General features: G+C 47.3%; 1 protein-coding gene across 1 annotated transcript; it reads right to left on the bottom strand.

The window, feature by feature from the left end:
• Positions 1-15,789: 15,789 nt before the first annotated feature.
• LOC125527298 lies at positions 15,790-20,865 on the bottom strand. The gene is made up of 12 exons (XM_048691828.1): positions 20,764-20,865; positions 19,090-19,405; positions 18,893-19,021; positions 18,641-18,804; positions 18,278-18,535; positions 18,107-18,166; positions 17,847-17,977; positions 17,257-17,374; positions 16,687-16,779; positions 16,497-16,574; positions 16,291-16,378; positions 15,790-15,887 (listed from the first exon to the last, which is right to left on the bottom strand). The coding sequence occupies exons 1-12, from the start codon at positions 20,863-20,865 to the stop codon at positions 15,790-15,792; spliced, it is 1,635 nt and encodes a 544-aa protein (XP_048547785.1).
• Positions 20,866-22,497: the final 1,632 nt, after the last annotated feature.

A 22,497-nucleotide genomic window follows, 5' to 3' on the forward strand; every position in this document is an offset into this window, starting at 1 on the left:
GCGGCCCTGACCACTCCGTTCACCGAGGGCGAGGTCTGGGAGGGGGGAGGCCATTAGGGGCATGAACCCGGCTTCGGCTCTAGGCCCCGACGGTCTTTCCGGTGTAATTCTTTCAGACTTTCTGGAATGTGATCAAACCCGAGGTCATGGCCATCTTCGACGAGTTCTTTGTGGGATCCATTGACCTCGGCTGCCCCAATTTCGGGATCATCTCGCTCATCCCGAAAGTGCCTGGGGCGTCCGACATCCGGCAGTTTCATTCGATCACGGTGATAAACGTGATCTTCTGTATCCTGGCGAAAGGGTACCCCAATAGGGTGACCCTGCTTGCGAATCGCATCACCCACCCCAATCAATCGGCCTTCATCCAAGCCCGCTATAACCTTGACGGGGTTCTCGTCCTCCACGAAGCCCTCCATGAGGTCCGCGCTAAACACCTCAAGGCAGTCTTCTTGAAGATTGATTTCCATAAGGCCTACGATATAGTCAGCTGGACTTTCCTTCGGGAGGTTTTGCTCCGAAAGGGCTTCGACAACCGTTGGGTCACCAGCGTGATGCAGATGGTCTCCTGTGGTCGCACTGCCGTTAACATCAATGGGGAGATTGGGCCCTACTTCCCCACTCTCTATGGGGTTAGACAAGGCGACCCTTTCTCCCCGTTTTTGTTCAACAAGGTGGTGGACGCACTTGCCGCCATCCTGGACAAGGTGAAGGCGGCATGCCATATTCATGGGATCACTCCCCACCTGGCCGACGGTGTTGGGATCTCCCTCCTCCAGTACGCCGATGACACCATTATTATGGTGGAAGGCTCGGATGCGGACATCTCCAATCTGATGTTCCTCCTCCTCTGCTTCCAACAGATGTCAGGTATTAAAGTCAACTTCGACAAGAGTGATGTGATGGTGATGGGCTACTCACGGGACGAATGCCGGAGCATCGCCAACCGGCTTAACTACCATTTGGGTTCCTTCCCCACGACCTATTTGGGGACTCCTATTAGTGACTCTCGGCTCTTCGTTGCAGACTTGCAGCCAACCGTGGCCAAACTGCAGCTGCGCATTGAGCCTTGACAGGGTCGGTGGCTGTCTAAGGCGGCCCGGACGATTCTCATCAACTCTTCCCTCTCCAGCCTCCTCATGTTCCTCATGAGCTTCTACAGCCTGCACAAGACTTTGCACCATGAGATCGCTAAAGTCCAGGCACGATTCTTCTGGGCGGGTGACAACAATAAACATAGATACCATATGGTTAGCTGGCCAGACATTTGCAAGCCTCAGGAGCAAGGAGGCCTTGGGATCATGTGCTCTAAGCGCATGAACATCACCCTTCTATCCCACTAGCTTTGGCGTATTGCGCAAGGGCAAGGTGGTCTCTAGCTTGACATCATCCGGAGCAAATACCTGCGTGGGCAGCCTCTTGCCTTCTGTCAGCGGTCTGGCGGCTCCCAGTTCTGGCAGTCGGTCATCCAGCTGCTCCCGGTTCTTCGCATTGGGACCTCCATCTCAGTTGGCTTTGGGGTTGCGACCCTGTTCTAGTTTGACCGTTGGGCTGGAGACACCCCCTCGCCGCGCGCTTCCCCAACCTCTTCTCCATCGTTGTTGATCCCTAGATCTCCGTCGGGAGGGCCCTTATTGACTTAGGGCACCTCGCCTTCCAAAGGCCGTTTGGGCCTCCGGATTCAACCGCCTGGCATGAGTTGCTTGACTGCATTACACTCCACGAATCAAATCTAGAAGCGGGCCCGGATCATGTTCGATGGCATGTGGAGCCGTCGGGCCAATTCTCCACCAAGTCCCTCTACCGGGCCATTGCTCCCTCCTCCGCCCCCTTCCCCTTACGACGGTGTGGTCCATTCGCCTTCTTGGGGAACGTAGTATTTCAAAAATTTCCTACAATCACGCAAGATCTATTTAGAAGAAGCATAGCAACGAGCGGGGAGAGTGTGTCCACGCACCCTCGTAGACCGAAAGCGGAAGCGTTAAGAAACACGGTTGATGTAGTCGAACATCTTCGTGATCCAACCGATCAAGTACCGAACACACGAGACCTCCGCGATCTGCACATGTTCAGCTCGATGACGTCCCTCGTACTCTTGATCCAGTTGAGTCCGAGGGAGAGTTTCGTCAGCACGATGGCGTGTTGACGGTGATGATGAAGTTACCAACGCATGACTTCGCCTAAGCACTACGACAATATGACCGAGATGGAAATCTGTGGAGGGGGGCACCGCACACGGCTAAGAAATCAACTTGTGTTGACTATGGGGTGCCCCTGGCCACGTATATAAAGGAGGGGGGAAGAGGAGGCCGGCCTAGGAGGGGCGCGCCTATAGGGGGAGTCCAACTAGGATTCCCAATCCTAGTTGGAGTCCCCTTCCTTTTTCAAGACGGGAGAGAGGGAAGGAGTAGGAGAGGGAGAAGGAAAGAGTGGGGGGCGCCGCCCCCTCCCTAGTCCAATTCGGACTTTCCATGGGGGGGGGGGTGCGCGGCCACCCCTTGAGGCCCCTTTCTCCTTTCCCATATGGCCCATTAAGGCCCGCTACTTCCCCCGGCGAATTCCCGTAACTCTGCGGTACTCCGAAAAATACGCAAACTACTCAAAACATTTCCGATGTCCGAATATAGCCTTCCAATATATCGATCTTTACGTCTCGACCATTTCGAGACTCCTCATCATGTCCGTGATCTCATCCGGGACTCCAAACAAACTTCGGTCATCACATCACATAACTCATGATACAAATCGTCATCGAACGTTAAGCGTGCGAACCCTACGAGTTCGAGAACTATGTAGACATGAACGAGACACATCTCCGGTCAATAACCAATAGCGGAACTTGGATGCTCATATTGGCATCTATATTCTACGAAGATCTTTATCGGTCAAACCGCATAACAACATACGTTGTTTCCTTTGTCATCAGTATGTTACTTGTCCGAGATTCGATCGTCGGTATCACCATACCTAGTTCAATCTTGTTATCAGCAAATCTCTTTACTCATTCCGTAATGCATCATCACACAACTAACTCATTAGTCACATTGCTTGCAAGGCTTATAATGATGAGCATTACCGAGAGGGCCCAGAGATACCTCTCCGATACACGGAGTGACAAATCCTAATCTCGATATGCGAACACAACAAACACCATTGGAGACACCTGTAGAGCATCTTTATAATCACCCAGTTACGTTGTGACATTTGATAGTACACAAGGTGTTCCTCCGGTATTCGGGAGTTGCATAATCTCATAGTCAGAGGAACATGTATAACTCATGATGAAAGCAATAGCAATAAAACTAAATGATCATTAATGCTAAGCTAACGGATGGGTCTTGTCCATCACATCATTCTCTAATGATGTGATCCCGTTCATCAAATGACAACACATGTCTATGGCTAGTAAACTTAACCATCTTTGATCAACGAGCTAGTCAAGTAGAGGCATACTAGTGACACTCTGTTTGTTTATGTATCCACACATGTATCATGTTTCCGGTTAATACATTTCTAGCATGAATAATAAACATTTTTCATGATATAAGGAAGTATAAATAACAACTTTATTATTGCGTCTAGGGCATATTTCCTTCACGCCTACCTCTGAAGATCCGGATCTTCATGTGGCAATGGATTCGCAGTCGGACCCCGTCTAGGGTGGAGGTCCGGAAGCGCAATGGTCCTGGTAACGGTCTTTGCCCGCTCTGTGCCGTCCCAGAAGACTCGAATCACATCTTCTTCTCCTGTGTGTCCACCCAATTTATCTGGAGGTACAACAATTTCCCCGACATATTCGCTGAACTCCAGGCCTCCCCCCCACGTACCCACCACATTAAGTGGTTGGAGATTGGGGTCCTCGCCTGGACCCTCTGGATGATCTACAATAAGCTTGTGATTCAGCGCATTCCGCTTCAACGTGCTACTGACGCTCTCTTCAAACTGTCTGGTTACTTGCAGCTTCGGCGGCCGCTTAGCCGCCCCCGGGACTGTGACGCCATCTCTGCCTTCATCGCCGACCTTCACTCGATGGTAGTCTGCTTGTCACCGCCGCTTCCGCCACCTCCTCCCGAGCCGGATTAGGAGCCGGGATGTGTTGCCCCGCCCCCCTCCTCCCTTGCTTTTGTGTTCTTCTTTTTGGGCTTGTTGAGTTGTGCCCTAAGCAGAATCTCAACACTTGTTGTCTCTCTTGTTTGCTACCTGTGTGTGTGTGGCGTGAACCTTTGTATTCTGTGTGGCTCTGGCAGTTGGCTTTATCTATAAAGTGGGGTGAAAGCCTTTTTCGGTAATAAGTCAACATCGTCTCCATTCCCACACCGACGACGTCCTATACGGTGGTGTCTCGGAGCTGTTTGCCTTGTTTGCTGGTCGTTCCTTCAGATCGACGGGATTATCTTTCTCTTGTTAACGTCAGCTAGATGATGGCAGCGACGTCTTCACCGTATGTTTGTGTCTGTTGGGGAACGTAGTAATTTCAAAAAAATTCCTACGCACACGCAAGATCATGGTGATGCATAGCAACGAGAGGGGAGAGTGTTGTCTACGTACCCTCGTAGACCGAAGCGGAAGCGTTGACGCAACGTAGAGGAAGTAGTCGTACGTCTTCCCGGTCCAACCAATCCAAGCACCGTTACTCCGGCACCTCCGAGTTCTTGACGCACGTACAGCTCGATGACGCACCCCGGGCTCCGATCCAGCAAAGCTTTCGGGGAGGAGTTTCGTCAGCACGACGGCGTGGTGACGATCTTGATGTTTAACCGTCGCAGGGCTTCGCCTAAGCACCGCTACAATATGATCGAGGTGTAATATCGTGGAGGGGGGCACCGCACACGGCTAAGGAACGATCACGAAGATCAACTTGTGTGTCCTAGGGTGCCCCCTGCCCCCGTATATAAAGGAGCCAAGGGGGGTGCGGCCGGCCCTAGTAGGAGGCGCGCAGGAGGAGTCCTACTCCTACCGGGAGTAGGACTCCCCTCCCTTTCCTTGTCCAAGTAGGAGAGGGGGAAGGAAGGGAGAGAGGAGAGGAAGGAAAGGGGGGCGCCGCCCCTCCCTCCTTGTCCAATTCGGACTAGGGGGAGAGGGGGCCCACGGCCTGCCCTGGCTGCCTTTCCTCTTCTCCACTTTAGGCCCATGAGGCCCATTAACCCCCCGGGGGATTCCGGTAACCCCCCGGTTCTCCGGTTTTATCCGAAACTTCCCCGGAACACTTCCGGTGTCCGAATATAGCCGTCCAATATATCAATCTTTATGTCTCGACCATTTCAAGACTCCTCATCATGTCCGTGATCACATCCGGGACTCCGAACAACCTTCGGTACATCAAAATACATAAACTCATAATGAAACTGTCATCGTAACTTTAAGAGTGCGGACCCTACGGTTCAAGAACAATGTAGACATGACCGAGACACGTCTCCGGTCAATAACCAACAGCGGGACCTGGATGCCCATATTGGCTCCTACATATTCTACGAAGATCTTTATCGGTCAGACCGCATAACAACATACGTTGTTCCCTTTGTCATCGGTATGTTACTTGCCCGAGTTTCGATCGTCGGTATCCAATACCTAGTTCAATCTCGTTACCGGCAAGTCTCTTTACTCGTTCCGTAATACATCATCCCGCAACTAACTCATTAGTTGCAATGCTTGCAAGGCTTAAGTGATGTGCATTACCGAGAGGGCCCAGAGATACCTCTCCGACGACCGGAGTGACAAATCCTAATCTCGAAATACGTCAACCCAACATGTACCTTTGGAGACACCTGTAGAGCACCTTTATAATCACCCAGTTACATTGTGACGTTTGGTAGCACACAAAGTGTTCTTCCGGCACACGGGAGTTACATAATCTCATAGTCATAGGAACATGTATAAGTCATGAAGAAAGCAATAGCAACATACTAAACGATTGGGTGCTAAGCTAGTGGAATGGGTCATGTCAATCAGATCATTCAACTAATGATGTGATCCCGTTAATCAAATGACAACTCTTTGTCCATGGTTAGGAAACATAACCATCTTTGATTAACGAACTAGTCAAGTAGAGGCATACTAGTGACACTTTGTTTGTCTATGTATTCACACATGTATTATGTTTCCAGTTAATACAATTCTAGCATGAATAATAAACATTTATCATGATATAAGGAAATAAATAATATCTTTATTATTGCCTCTAGGGCATATTTCCTTCAGTCTCCCACCTGCACTAGAGTCAATAATCTAGATTACACAGTAATGATTCTAACACCCATGGAGCCTTGGTGCTGATCATGTTTTGCTCGTGGAAGAGGCTTAGTCAACGGGTCTGCCACATTCAGATCCGTATGTATCTTGCCAATCTCTATGTCTCCCACCTTGACTAGATCCCGGATGGAATTAAAGCGTCTCTTGATGTGCTTGGTTCTTTTGTGAAATCTGGATTCCTTTGCCACTAGTATTGTCACAAAAGATTTTCATTGGACCCGATGCGCTAGGTATGACACCTAGATCGGATATGAACTCCTTCATCCAGACTCCTTCGTTTGCTGCTTCCCAAGCAGCTATGTACTCCGCTTCACATGTAGATCCCGCCACGACGCTTTGTTTAGAACTGCACCAACTGACAGCTCCACCGTTTAATGTAAACACGTATCCGGTTTGCGATTTAGAATCGTCCGGATCAGTGTCAAAGCTTGCATCAACGTAACCGTTTACGATGAGCTCTTTGTCACCTCCATATACGAGAAACATATCCTTAGTCCTTTTTAGGTATTTCAGGATGTTCTTGACCGTTGTCCAGTGATCCACTCCTGGATTACTTTGGTACCTCCCTGCTAAACTTATAGCAAGGCACACATCAGGTCTGGTACACAGCATTGCATACATGATAGAGCCTATGGCTGAAGCATAGGGAACATCTTTCATTTTCTCTCTATCTTCTGCAGTGGTCGGGCATTGAGTCTGACTCAACTTCACACCTTGTAACACAGGCAAGAACCCTTTCTTTGCTTGATCCATTTTGAACTTCTTCAAAATCTTGTCAAGGTATGTGCTTTGTGAAAGTCCAATTAAGCGTCTTGATCTATCTCTATAGATCTTTATTCCTAATATGTAAGCAGCTTCACCGAGGTCTTTCATTGAAAAACTCTTATTCAAGTATCCCTTTATGCTATCCAGAAATTCTATATCATTTCCAATCAGTAATATGTCATCCACATATAATATCAGAAATGCTACAGAGCTCCCACTCACTTTCTTGTAAATACAGACTTCTCCGAAAGTCTGTATAAAACCAAATGCTTTGATCACACTATCAAAGCGTTTATTCCAACTCCGGGAGGTTTGCACCAGTCCATAAATGGATTGCTAGAGCTTGCACACTTTGTGAGCTCCCTTTGGATCGACAAAACCTTCCGGTTGCATCATATACAACTCTTCTTCCAGAAATCCATTTAGGAATGCAGTTTTGACATCCATCTGCCAAATTTCATAATCATAAAATGCGGCAATTGCTAACATGATTCGGACAGACTTAAGCATCGCTACGGGTGAGAAGGTCTCATCGTAGTCAACCCCTTGAACTTGTCGAAAACCTTTTGCGACAAGTCGAGCTTTGAAGACAGTAATATTACCGTCAGCGTCAGTCTTCTTCTTGAAGATCCATTTATTCTCAATTGCTTGCCGATCATCGGGCAAGTCAACCAAAGTCCATACTTTGTTTTCATACATGGATCCCATCTCAGATTTCATGGCTTCAAGCCATTTCGCGGAATCTGGGCTCACCATCGCTTCTTCATAGTTCGTAGGTTCATCATGATCTAGTAGCATGATTTCCAGAACAGGATTACCGTACCACTCTGGTGCGGATCTTACTCTGGTTGACCTACGAGGCTCAGTAGTAACTTGATCTGAAATTTCATGATCATCATCATTAAATTCCTCACCAATTGGTGTAGGTGTCGCAGAAACCGATTTCTGTGATGAACTACTTTCCAACAAGGGAGCAGGTACAGTTACCTCATCAAGTTCTACTTTCCTGCCACTCACTTCTTTCGAGAGAAACTCCTTCTCTAGAAAGGATCCATTCTTAGCAACGAATGTCTTGCCTTCGGATCTGTGATAGGAGGTGTACCCAACAGTCTCCTTTGGGTATCCTATGAAGACACATTTCTCCGATTTGGGTTCGAGCTTATCAGGTTGAAGCTTTTTCACATAAGCATCGCAGCCCCAAACTTTAAGAAACGATAACTTTGGTTTCTTGCCAAACCATAGTTCATAAGGCGTCGTCTCAACGGATTTTGATGGTGCCCTATTTAACGTGAATGCGGCCGTCTCTAAAGCATAACCCCAAAACGATAGCCGTAAATCAGTAAGAGACATCATAGATAGCACCATATCTAGTAAAGTACGATTACGACGTTCGGACACACCATTACGCTGTGGTGTTCCGGGTGGCGTGAGTTGCGAAACTATTCCGTATTGTTTCAAATGTACACCAAGCTCGTAACTCAAATATTCTCCTCCACGATCAGATCATAGAAACTTTATTTTCTTGTTACGATGATTTTCAACTTCACTCTGAAATTCTTTGAACTTTTCAAATGTTTCAGACTTATGTTTCATTAAGTAGATATAACCATATCTGCTTAAGTCATCTGTGAAGGTAAGAAAATAACGATATCCGCCACGAGCCTCAATATTCATTGGACCACATACATCTGTATGTATGATTTCCAACAAATCTATTGCTCTCTCCATAGTACCGGAGAACGGTGTTTTAGTCATCTTGCCCATGAGGCACGGTTCGCAAGTACCAAGTGATTCATAATAAAGTGGTTCCAAAAGTCCATCAGTATGGACTTTCTTCATGCGCTTTACACCGATATGACCTAAACGGCAGTGCCACAAATAAGTTGCACTATCATTATCAATTCTGCATCTTTTGGTTTCAACATTATGAATATGTGTATCACTACTATCGAGATTCATCAGAAATAGACCACTCTTTAAGGGTGCATGACCATAAAAGATATTACTCATATAAATAGAACAACCATTATTCTCTGATTTAAATGAATAACCGTCTTGCATCAAACAAGATCCAGATATAATGTTCATGCTCAAAGCTGGCACCAAATAACAATTATTTAGGTCTAATACTAATCCCGAAGGTAGATGTAGCGGTAGCGTGCCGACTGCGATCACATCGACTTTGGAACCATTTCCCACGCGCATCGTCACCTCGTCCTTTGCCAGTGTTCGCTTAATCCGTAGTCCCTGTTTCGAGTTGCAAATATTCAGGCTTAGGTCCAGACTTGGGTTTCTTCTCTTGAGCAGCAACTTGCTTGCTGTTCTTCTTGAAGTTCCCCTTCTTCCCTTTGCCCTTTTTCTTGAAACTAGTGGTCTTGTTGACCATCAACACTTGATGCTCCTTTTTGATTTCTACCTCCGCAGCTTTCAGCATTGCGAAGAGCTCAGGAATAGTCTTATTCATCCTTGCATATTATAGTTCATCACGAAGCTCTTGTAGCTTGGTGGCAGTGATTGGAGAATTCTGTCAATGACGCAATCATCTGGAAGATTGACTCCCATCTGAATCAAGTGATTATTATACCCAGACATTTTGAGTATATGCTCACTGACAGAACTGTTCTCCTCCATCTTGCAGCTATAGAACTTATTGGAGCCTTCATATCTCTCAATCCGGACATTTGCTTGAAATATTAACTTCAACTCCTGGAACATCTCATATGCTCCATGACGTTCAAAACGTCGTTGAAGTCCCGATTCTAAGCCGTAAGCATGGCACACTGAACTATCGAGTAGTCATCAGCTTTGCTCTGCCAGACGTTCATAACATCTGGTGTTGCTCCAGCAGCAGGCCTGGCACCCAGCAGTGCTTCCAGGACGTAATTCTTCTGTGCAGCAATGAGGATAATCCTCAAGTTACGGACACAGTCCGTGTAATTGCTACCATCATCTTTCAACTTTGCTTTCTCAAGGAACGCATTAAAATTTAACGGAACAATAGCATGGGCCATCTATCTACAATCAAACATATATAAGCAAGATACTATCAGGTACTAAGTTCATGATAAATTTAAGTTCAATTAATCATATTACTTAAGAAAAGAACTCCCACTTAGAAAGACATCCCTCTAATCTTCTAAGTGATCACGTGATCCAAATCAACTAAACCATAACCGATCATCACGTGAAATGGAGTAGCTTTCAATAGTGAACATCAATATCATATCTACTATATGATTCACGCTCGACCTTGCGGTCTCAGTGTTCCGGTTCCGAGGCCATATCTGCATATGCTAGGCTCGTCAAGTTTAACCTGAGTATTCTGCGTGTGCAAAACTGGCTTGCACCCGTTGTAGATGGACGTAGAGCTTATCACACCCGATCATCACGTGGTGTCTGGGCACGACGAACTTTGGCAACGGTGCATACTCAAGGAGAACACTTCTTGATAATTTAGTGAGAGATCATCTTATAATGCTACCGTCAATCAAAGCAAGATAAGATGCATAAAAGATAAACATCACATGCAATCAATATAAGTGATATGATATGGCCATCATCATCTTGTGCTTGTGATCTCCATCTCCGAAGCACCGTCATGATCACCATCGTCACCGGCGCGACACCTTGATCTCCATCGTAGCATCGTTGTCGTCTCGCCAATCTTATGCTTCTACGACTATCGCTACCGCCTAGTGATAAAGTAAAGCATTACAGAGCGATTGCATTGCATAAAATAAAGCGACAACCATATGGCTCCTGCCAGTTGCCGATAACTCAGTTACAAAACATGATCATCTCATACAATAAAATTTAGCATCATGTCTTGACCATATCACATCACAACATGTCCTACAAAAACAAGTTAGACGTCCTCTACTTTGTTTGTTGCAAGTTTTACGTGGCTGCTACGGGCTTAAGTAAGAACCAATCTTACCTACGCATTAAAACCACAACGATAGTTTGTCAAGTTGATGTCGTTTTAACCTTCGCAAAGACCGGGCGTAGCCACACTCGGTTCAACTAAAGTTGGAGAAACTGACACCCGCCAGCCACCTGTGTGCAAAGCACGGCGGTAGAACCAGTCTCGCGTATGCGTACGCGTAATGTCAGTCCGGACCGCTTCATCCAACAATACCGCCGAACCAAAGTATGACATGCTGGTAGGCAGTATGACTTATATCGCGCACAACTCACTTGTGTTCTACACGTGCATATAACATCAAACCATAAAACCTGGCTCTGATACCACTGTTGGGGAACGTAGTAATTTCAAAAAATTTCCTACGCACACGCAAGATCATGGTGATGCATAGCAACGAGAGGGGAGAGTGTTGTCTATGTACCCTCGTAGACCGAAGCGGAAGCATTGATGCAACGTAGAGGAAGTAGTCGTACGTCTTCCCGGTCCAACCGATCCAAGCACCGTTACTCCGGCACCTCCGAGTTCTTGACGCACGTACAGCTCGATGACGCACCCCGGGCTCCGATCCAGCAAAGCTTTCGGGGAGGAGTTTCGTCAGCACGACGGCGTGGTGACGATCTTGATGTTTAACCGTCGCAGGGCTTCGCCTAAGCACCGCTACAATATGATCGAGGTGTAATATCGTGGAGGGGGGCACCGCACACGGCTAAGGAACGATCACGAAGATCAACTTGTGTGTCCTAGGGTGCCCCCTGCCGCCGTATATAAAGGAGCCAAGGGGGGTGCGGCCGGCCCTAGTAGGAGGCGCGCAGGAGGAGTCCTACTCCTACCGGGAGTAGGACTCCCCTCCCTTTCCTTGTCCAAGTAGGAGAGGGGAAGGAAGGGAGAGAGGAGAGGAAGGAAAGGGGGGGCGCCGCCCCTCCCTCCTTGTCCAATTCGGACTAGGGGGAGAGGGGGCGCGCGGCCTGCCCTGGCTGCCTTTCCTCTTCTCCACTTTAGGCCCATGAGGCCCATTAACCCCCCGGGGGGTTCCGGTAACCCCCCGGTTCTCCGGTTTTATCCGAAACTTCCCCGGAACACTTCCGGTGTCCGAATATAGCCGTCCAATATATCAATCTTTATGTCTCGACCATTTCGAGACTCCTCGACATGTCCGTGATCACATCCGGGACTCCGAACAACCTTCGGTACATCAAAATACATAAACTCATAATGAAACTGTCATCGTAACTTTAAGCGTGCGGACCCTACGGTTCGAGAACAATGTAGACATGACCGAGACACGTCTCCGGTCAATAACCAACAGCGGGACCTGGATGCCCATATTGGCTCCTACATATTCTACGAAGATCTTTATCGGTCAGACCGCATAACAACATACGTTGTTCCCTTTTTCATCGGTATGTTACTTGCCCGAGATTTGATCGTCGGTATCCAATACCTAGTTCAATCTCGTTACCGGCAAGTCTCTTTACTCGTTCCGTAATACATCATCCTGCAACTAACTCATTAGTTGCAATGCTTGCAAGGCTTAAGTGATGTGCATTACCGAGAGGGCCCAGAGATACCTCTCTGACGACCGGAGTGACAAATCCTAATCTCGAAATACGTCAACCCAACATGTACCTTTGGAGACACCTGTAGAGCACCTTTATAATCACCCAGTTACGTTGTGACGTTTGGTAGCACACAAAGTGTTCTTCCGGCACACGGGAGTTACATAATCTCATAGTCATAGGAACATGTATAAGTCATGAAGAAAGCAATAGCAACATACTAAACAATCGGGTGCTAAGCTAGTGGAATGGGTCATGTCAATCAGATCATTCAACTAATGATGTGATCCCGTTAATCAAATGACAACTCTTTGTCCATGGTTAGGAAACATAACCATCTTTGATTAACGAGCTAGTCAAGTAGAGGCATACTAGTGACACTTTGTTTGTCTATGTATTCACACATGTATTATGTTTCCGGTTAATACAATTCTAGCATGAATAATAAACATTTATCATGATATAAGGAAATAAACAATATCTTTATTATTGCCTCTAGGGCATATTTCCTTCAGTGTCCTCCTTCTCCGTCCTCGTCGATGTGGCGTTCCCTCCAACGCTGTTGAGGAGCAAGGTGTCCTTGTTCAGGAGGTAACTGGCAGTTCCTACCCTTGGTGGTGGCGTTAGTGTGCGTAACAGGATGGCCTGTCTGGAACAAGTGAAGAGGTATGCGGATGGCTGGTCTTCCTCGACGACGTTGACTGGTAGTTCCGGATCCGAGGTCTGGATGGCATGAGGACAACCCCAGGCCAACATGCCACAACGTTATGTGCCCTGCCGCGTGCGGAGGGCTTGGTCTTCGGTTCACAAAGCTTTGCTGGTGATGGTACCTATCTGGCTATGGCAATGATGGAGGCCTTTCTTCTCTTTCTCCGGCGAGCGTGTCGAAGGTGTTGGAGGCTGGAGATGGTTGACGGTTCCGGCTTGTGTTAGGAATCCTTGGGTCTGTATTTCTCTCGGCTCCGTTGTGCAATGGTTCCAGGCAAGATGTCATGTTCCCGTGTGTTTCATCATTTCCATGTATATGTGTTCTCCTGTAATCTTGCTTTGTTTTAGTGGAATGCATGGTTACCTTAAAAAAAACACCTGCTACACACACTCGTAACTCGCTGACCCACACAACATGCTATGTAGTTACACACATGGGTCCAGGCCCAACACCAGCTTGACATGCTTAGTTTTGATTCACAGTGCATTTTTCAGATGATTTTTCACGTTGTGTTTGGGTGTCAAAGAAAGGTTCATCTCTTCCATCCTCCCAGTTTTCTTTTCTGACAGTACATCCTGTTTTGCCATGTTGACTCACATGCAACAGCGGCCGTCCGCACCAGGGAAAACACACGCAAACTAAGTAATAAATGCACATTTGGTGCTATTCCTTCTAAAAATGGTACCTACAACAACTTATTTATAAGGAAATAAAAAGAGAAGTCCTTTGAGGTGCCTCTAAATATTCATAGAAGTCCCCCGCCCTAACCCTCCTTGGGCACTCCCGCGGGCGACAGAGGAGGCTTCTCCCCGCCGCCGGCCCCCTCTCCTCCTCCTCTTCCCTCGCCGCCGCCCGGGCGCGCCGGCGGGCGTAGCCTGCCTGGCGTGGGCGGCGACGGGGAGCCTTCTCCTCCTCACGTGGTGAGGTCGACGTGGGTCGGTCTGGCTCGGCCAGCGCGTGGCGCTATGCGGGGCGCAGCGGCGGCGCTGGATGTCACGGCGGTGGCGTGGAGGGCTGCGGGCGGGCGGGCTCGAGCGGCTGCGCGCTGTGGTGGTTGGCGCCGGGTGGATGCGTGCCGGCCGGATCCAGCGCTGGGATCCCGGCCGACGGCGCGAGACGGGGTCAGCGGCCCGCGGGCGGCCGCCTTGCAGTGGTTGGTGGTGACGGCGGCGCAGTGGTGGTGGTGGTGGTTCGTGCCGGTGGTGGCGTTGGCGGCGGTGTGGGCTTCGGCTAACCATGCGTGCGGCGGCCGTTGGCGGGGAGGGTGGTGGCGCTGGCTCGGGACTGCCCCTCGTGGTCCCGACATGGATGTGGGATGCCACGGCGTGGTGGTGGCCCATGGTGGTGGTCTGGATCGTTTCACGGCGGCGGCTGGAGCTCTTCGGCGTCTGCCTGTCGGTGAGCACCCTTGTTGACCTTCGATTCCTCTTCCCGTCGTTCGGGCGCTACTTTCATCGGAGGATTGGCCCTATCTCAGCGGCGTCCACCGCCCGTCTCACGCCCGGCTGCGGGTCAGAGCTCGTCCCGCGCCCGGCTGCGGGTCAGAGCTCGTCCCGCGCCCGGCAACTGGACCGGTCTCGTCTCGCGCCTGGCAGCAGGACCAAGCTTGTCTTGCGCCCAAGACCTGACTTGTCTCGCTCCCGACGGTAGGACCGAGCTCGTCTCGTGCCCGGCGGCAGGGCGGGTCGATGGTGGCCAGTTTTGGCCCGCCTATTGGCTCTGACGTTGGGGACAGCTCAGGGGTGCAAAAGGTGGTTCCTTTCCACTCGTCTCTTTGGTTGAGGTAGTGGTGGATGGCGGGTGAGGTGGCGTCAAGGTCCTGGATGCCGGGGGCAGCGGCCCTGGTGGTGGTGTCGCGGTGCTCCTGGGCAAAACCCGTGGCTTGGTGCTACCTGGTGGCCATGGCCGTGTGGGCGGCGTGGTAGCCATGGTGTAGCGTTTGGTGACGGAATATCGGCCGGGGTGAAAACATGCTCTATCTTCGGACGAACTGGCAGCGGCGAAGCTCGTTCCCTTCTTGAAGGCGTCACCGCAGCTCTCACCGCCCGCCGTGTTGCTCCGGGGGAAACTCTGATCCTTGGGTCGGGCGGTGGCGGCGCTTCGATGTCGTAACCTTCCTAAAGGCACCGCCTTGGAGCCCACGGTGCGTCGTATGTAGCTTATTCTCTTCGTGTTGGCGTTTTCACGATTCAGACCCCCGGTGGCTCTTGTAGTGCTAGGGGTGATGTTGCTGCGCTCAGCGCCTATGTATCCTGCCTTGGGTGTGTGCGAGTGTTTTGATGGCATGTATTGTACTAGGTTGTTGATGATCTCTGCTTTATATATAAAGCGGGGCGAAAGCCTTTTTCGGTAATATTCATAGAAAAACGATAATATTAGTTGTGCGGGTCTGCCCTAAACTTTCTAAAAGCCCCCTCTTAGCACCGAGACTCGTGATCTCACTATCCTCCAAAAATCTAGGCATTTGTAGACCTTGAAATATAGGACTTGGCTAAACAACCTTGTCCTTCTTTTTCTAGACATTCTCCCTTCTATTGCATAAAAAAAGACTTGAAAGACATGAACCAGTGCAAGCGCAAGAAAAGTCACTCATCCGAGTTCAATTCTGAGTCCGAGTCTGAGTCAACTTGGTCAGGCGACGACACAATAGAAAACCGTTCTCCATTAGTGATAGGATAATAAGCTACAAAAGAAAAAATAGCATTGTCAAAGAGAAGGTCGTGTATCCATTCAGATTGTCAACAGCAGAAATGCAAATATGGTTCAATATACATTCAGACATAATATAAGGCACCTCTAAGCAACGTTAAGTGCAAACAAGAAGTCAAACATGGATGCTTTGGCATGTAAAAAGGCAACCCATTGGCCTAAAAACAATGAATGTTGTACATTCGACTTCTCCAAAATCATGAACTGCATTGTACTTTTATAGTGCGATATTCAAAACATCTTGTGGATGTAAAATATGATTGCACAATAGGTAAAAGTGTATCTACAAAAAACTGGGTGCAGATAACTTGAGATTCATAGTTGAAAATCCAAATCAAATATAGATGGGACTACATTGTTAAAAGAGCTATGTATACCTCGTTCAACTACTTCTTGATGATCAGATACATTTACAGTCAAATGGTTTTTCCTCCAGAGACAGTTGGCCGTGTGAAATACACGCACCTATAGAGTTAGTGCGACTATTTCTTAGTGCTAATATTTGGAAAAATATTGTTTCATATGAAGAGATGGACAACACTGGTTGAGCAAAGCATAAATTTAAACACAAAATCAAACTTACAGAAACACCCAATTTGGCATTAGTGTCATTTCCTACAGCAAAACTGCTCATTGATATGCTTAGCAACTTGTTTTCCAACTGATAATAGCAACAAAAAAGATAGAAATTACAAGAAGAAAAACAAAGGTAATAGGAAGTCCAATAGTTTCTTGGTTTTATTTAAAATCTAATAAGATCATAATATACATACCTCAATTGTGGTCGAAACGGGTTCTCCACCAATGTGTCCAATAATATCACCTACCCGGATTCCAACTTTCTCAGCATGAGATCCCATTGAAACCTAATATGTAATTGGTAACAATTAATTAATTGATAACGTGTATGAGAATAGATGATGAAAATATAATTGTAGGTGCTATTCGCGAGGCAACTGGTAAAAAATCCAATTCATTCTATTTTACCAAGAGACATAACACCGGAGGGGAGGCATAAACTTTTTTTATTGGGGTGCGGCAGAAGAATAGCGCCGCTTTGGGAGGAGGAATAAAAACAACAAACATTGGATTTAAATTCAGTGAGTGAGAGGGGAGTGAAAAAAGGGCAGCCTGGTGAATGTTGCCCCCGCTTGCGCGGGTCCAGGGAAGGGTCCGACCACTTGGGTCTATAGTATGCAACATTTTCTTACATGTCTGCAAGAGGCTATTTTCAGGACTCAAACCCGTGACCTCATGGTCACAAGGCAACAACTTTACCGCTGCGCCAAGGCTCCCATACATAATAGCAAGACAAAAGATAGGCAAAACAAAAAATTGTATACATGTTGAACAACAAGACCATCATCGATGTTTAGCTTGTGCCATATGTACTCGGCATGAGTGGGATGTAGATACTTGAGGGTCTTAAATTGCAACCCAAGGTGGGGCCGAGGGATGCACCTACAAAGTGATAACATAATTAAGTTCTAGCCATCGAAATATTATTGTTTTGATTAACTGAGTTATTTAAGTCAACAAAAGAAACATTGAATGAAATTTTATTTGCTCAATAACGATATAAAAAGTAGTAAAGCACTCAGAATTCGTCTCAATGATCAACAATTTTTCCCCTACAAAACAATTGTCGTGAAAAAGATCTTATAGTATTACAACATTGTTCCCTACCGCCCATATTCAAAGTTCCACCTCTGTTCTAGTGTAACTCAGACATGATTTTGTAAAATGAATACATAAACTTATCAAATATTATAAAGATAGAGCATGACAACAATCACATTTTTGAACTATCAAAACATATGCTTAATCTCTATTGATGAGGTCATACATGTAGTCCAACTACATACTACATGCACAAAAAAAGACAAAGAATGCATTAGCAAGAATTGTCATAAAACTGAGGAAGAATGTGTACCCGAAATTCCTCCACAAATCCATGCACCTATTCAAAATGAAAGAAGGAACAAAGGAGCCACTTTTACAACCGCTGATCATCCCTACAACCTTGCCATCAAAGTCAATGACCGGCTCTCCACCATCGTCACACTAAAATGTATGTATAAAAATGTTCTTATAATAAACAAAATAGTGTGAACGAATTACAAAATGAAGGTCAAACCTACATATAACTCAAACTTGCGAAATGATGCATATAACGCAAAACCTCACGCTTACCCTAGGTATGTACACGCCCTTTCCCCTCCGCACACTCTCACTTCTTTGTGTCTCCACCTCCTGTACACATGCTTTATTGAGTAAATAATTGGCGGGGCTTTTGTCTCACAGTAAATAGTTGAAAAAGAGTGAAATATCACAAAGTCACAATAATATTTTAGTATATTGTACCTCATATTTTTTATCTCGAGAAAAGCACATGCAATGGTGTCCGTCGTCTGGCTCCACCTTGCCATGCGTTATCCTTAGATTGAAATCTTCTTCTCTTCCGAGCCGCAAAGCCTCTTGACCAACATTGACCATGTCACCAAAAGAGGTTAATTGAACGCGTCCATCCACTGCAACCTTAAAGATTGCCAGGTCATAATGCTGCTGGTGATAGAGAAGGCGGCCATCCACAGTGGTGTCGTCGACTAAGTGAACCATAACCTGAAACAAAACATTGCATAAGTAAAGCGGGATTGTTATAGTAACTACAAAGCACTCGCATACAACATTTTTCTCATGATTACTTGATTAGTATTTAGTACTCACTAGAGCATCCGGATGATACTGGTAGCGGTCTTTGCGTCCCCAGTGGTCTTTGGGCAACGGCTTTTTGGCGCGGATCAGATGCGCGGTCGTCAGAACAACGCCGGTTCCGCTCCCCTCGTCCCACTCGATCCAAAAACCGGCGGACTGCGCCAGTGGCTCGCCACCTGGGATTCAAGCAGCTATGTATCAGCAAGGTTTTGTCCCAATTCTTAGCGATAGAGTCAGCATGTATAGCAGGTGTGGGGCACGTACCGAGAGAGGAGGAGAGGCGGAGGAGGGATCTGGCGGCGGAGAGCACGGCCTTCCTCCCGGAGTCAGGGACGGGGACGAGCCAAGCCGTTCGGAAGTATTGGCGCGTGGGCAGCAGCCTCTCCGTGCGATCTGGAGCAAGATGGCAATGATGAGAGACTGAGACGGACACAAGACACGGGAAGTGAGAGGGAGATAACCTCGTTTTTCAAGAAATTTGGTTTCGGCGCGCCGATAGGCGGCGGATATCGTCGGATGAGCCATGCCGAAGCGGTTTTTTAGCCGGTCGGGGATGTAGGGCACGCGGATCGGAGACGGGACCTCCAGCTCCTCCTCGTCGTCATCGTCGGCGTCTTCCTCCGTGTCCAGATTCGTCTTCATCTTCTTGGCCTCCCTATCCTCCTCCTGGTCGACGTCGTCGTCAGCGCGGGTCGCCTTGGACCGCTCCGGCGATCGGGTCACCGCAGTGTCCGCCGCCATTGAGATTTGAGAGGAGGATGCAGTAGCCGGCCGCCGCTACGTGATGATCGATTCGATCGGGCCAACAGTTATTCGCTAGCCAAATAAAAAAAATTAGGGTGCTAGCAAGAAAATGAAATATGGTTCTGTTTTTTTATACTATAAGTATATAAGTATATATAGGGTTCTGTTACCCGAGCGAGAATAGGGTGTATTATTTAGGAATTGGGACGTAGCGCTCACAGTCACAACTCACAACGGAGACGAGACCTCGAAGTCCTCATCGTCTTCCTCCGTCCCCGGATCGAGCTTAATCTTCTTGCTGCTCCTCCAGGGTCATGCACATGGCGGCGGTGCTGGTGCGTGCGTGCTGCAGCGGCGGACGGAGGCGCTGCTTGTCTGGAGCACGATGGCCGGAGCCTGAGGCTTCTAGGGGTTTATGCTTGGAATCGATAAGGGGCCGGTAGCCCACGGCCCATGTAGCTAGCAGGGAGTCTTTCTTCTATCTCACTCGCTCGTACGCGGCCCAGGCAGGCACACCGTGACTCCTCCTCGTCTAGTACTCCCTCCGTTCTTTTTTACTCCGCATATAAAATTTGTGTCGAGTCAAATTTAACAACTTTGACCAAATTATACAAAAGAAATATCAACATCTACAATACCAAATATACATAATATGAAACTACATTCCATAATGAATCTAAAGATATTCCTTTGGCCTTGTAAATGTTGATATTTTTTTCTATAAGTTTAGTTAAAATGGAGATACTTTAACTTTAGACAAAAGTTATATGCAGACTAAAAAAACAAAGGGAGTAATAACTTGTTGCGCTTCATGATTGAGAATGGAATAGTCTAAACTCTGAAGCTGGAAAATTTTGGATGTTCTATTTCTTTTTCCCTGGTCAGACGCATCCAGGAACAGAGCAAATCGTGAGCTAATGAAGACGTCGTTGTCGATGGTCGTGTTCCAGGAGCGACCTAACTGCTGCATGCCTAAAGAAGAATCCTTCTGGTGTGTACATAATATTTCGCTAAGTTTCAGTCTAAATCTGCCAACTTCTCTGTCTTATTTTAGTATTATCTCCAATTCATACTTTGCATATACAATGTTGTATAAAATCAGTGACAATTAATATGGATTGGAGGGAGTAGAAAAGTTGGCAATTAATTTATTTCAGTGATTCCATGGGCAGCGCAGGCACTCTAGCGTGTCTGCACATTGACAGATCATTCCATCCTGACTCTCCGGCGTTCCAATGAACTTGATCACGCGGATGGTGCACATTGAATCCACCTAATCAAGAAAAGGTCGTCGTAAGAGTGCCTATACATGGATTCGAGAAGATGTAGAGGAAAACAAAATTATACTATATAGTTCAGTATCGCCATGTCCTTTTCTCCTCGGGCCATACATGGATGTTTTGACAAGTTGTGTACGCAGCAGCTGAATAGTCGTCGGCCGTACGGCCGCCCGTACGCGCCCACGTCCGCATGTAGGCGCCCACGTCCCGCATGCACGCCCGCCCGCGTCCGCTGCGTACGCACGAGTGATTAAAAAAACGATCGGCGAACCCTATCTTCAAGACGCCTCACCCGCCTCCTCTCGCGCCGCCGCCGCCGCCACCATCTCCGGCAGTACCTGGCCGACGAAAAAAACGTACGCGCTGTGCACTACGCCGACAACCGTCTCGGTCGGGCAGACGCCTCCGCCGCCGGCAGGTCGTATCCGGCGACAACCGCCTCATGTCTGACGAAGGCAACGAGGTACGTGAGGCGCTGGCATAGTAATTTAAGAACGGATTTTAATTGAAAAGATGTTACGTGATGTTTGAATGGATATTTGATTATATATGAACGTGTATAGATTAAGGCTGAAATAGGATATGACGGTGATGATGGCGATAGCGAGGACGGATCATTGTCATTGGATGAAGACGAACATGACGGCGAAAATTATATGAGTTTGGATGAGTCTTACAGTGGCAATGTAAGTGGTCTGCATGTTCTCAACCATATTAAATACAAGCATCCGCGATGACAATAACATGTTCGACTGTGAACAGATAGGAGGGGATGATGACAATGAGGATATGGATGTAGATGATTCATATGCTGAAAGCGGAAGCCATGTAGGTTTAGAATTATGTAGGTCATTTTAAAGTGAAATTAAATACGCATCAAGTCTTACATATCATATTTACAATTTGCGCAGATGGAAGTGGAAGGGTACTATCAGTGGAATGTTTTCGATGATGCCAATGATGAAAACGATATCGATGCATCTTATAATGACAGCTCGAGCAAAGTAGTAGAAAGTGAATACATATGATAGTCCTTATACAACTACTTACTGACATATACCGTTGTTTGTATTTTTTTCAGGAAGAGGATGGTGACGCGTGCGAAAACGATGATGATGCCGATGGTGATGAGTGCAATTTTGATACTGGGTACGATGAATACCAGCAAGAATCACTGGACAGGCATTGGACGGTGATGTCCACGACGTTTAGGACAAACGAGGAGGCATATGATTTCTATAACGACTATGCAAAAAAGTGAGGCTTCAGCATTAGGAGGGACAACTTGAAATATAGTAAGGGTATCGACGCACGTAGGTGGTTGAGGAGGTTTCTCTGTTCAAGGTCTGGGAAACGACAGGCCAAGTTTTGTACCATGGAAGGGAAGAAGCGCAGGCTGAGAGCGGAGACTCGGTGCTATTGTGAGGCCCATCTAACTGTGAAGGTTGACAGAGAGCGCTCCATTTGGTATGTCAGCAGTTTCAGCGATGATCATAGTCACACTCTTGCTAGACCAGATGAAGTTATATATCTTCGATCTCATAATCAGATAAAGGAATACCAGAAGCTCGAGATCTTAGCAATGGCAGGTGCTGGGCTCAAAAAACATTGGATTTATGACAACTTTGTTAGTAGGTATGGATCATATGCACTGGCTGGTTTCGGGAGGAGGAAGCTTTATAACATGTGTTATAGGGAGAAAACGAAGTTGCTAGCAAAGGGTGATGCGGACACTGTAATTGGTATCATGATGACGAGAAAGACAAGGGATCCAGACTTTTTCTTTGAGTACACTGTTGACGCAGAAGGAAAGCTGAAGAACATGTTCTGGTGTGATTCTCAGTC

This window comes from Triticum urartu, unplaced genomic scaffold (genome assembly GCF_003073215.2).
Source record: "Triticum urartu cultivar G1812 unplaced genomic scaffold, Tu2.1 TuUngrouped_contig_352, whole genome shotgun sequence".
NCBI classification, from domain to species: domain Eukaryota; kingdom Viridiplantae; phylum Streptophyta; class Magnoliopsida; order Poales; family Poaceae; genus Triticum; species Triticum urartu.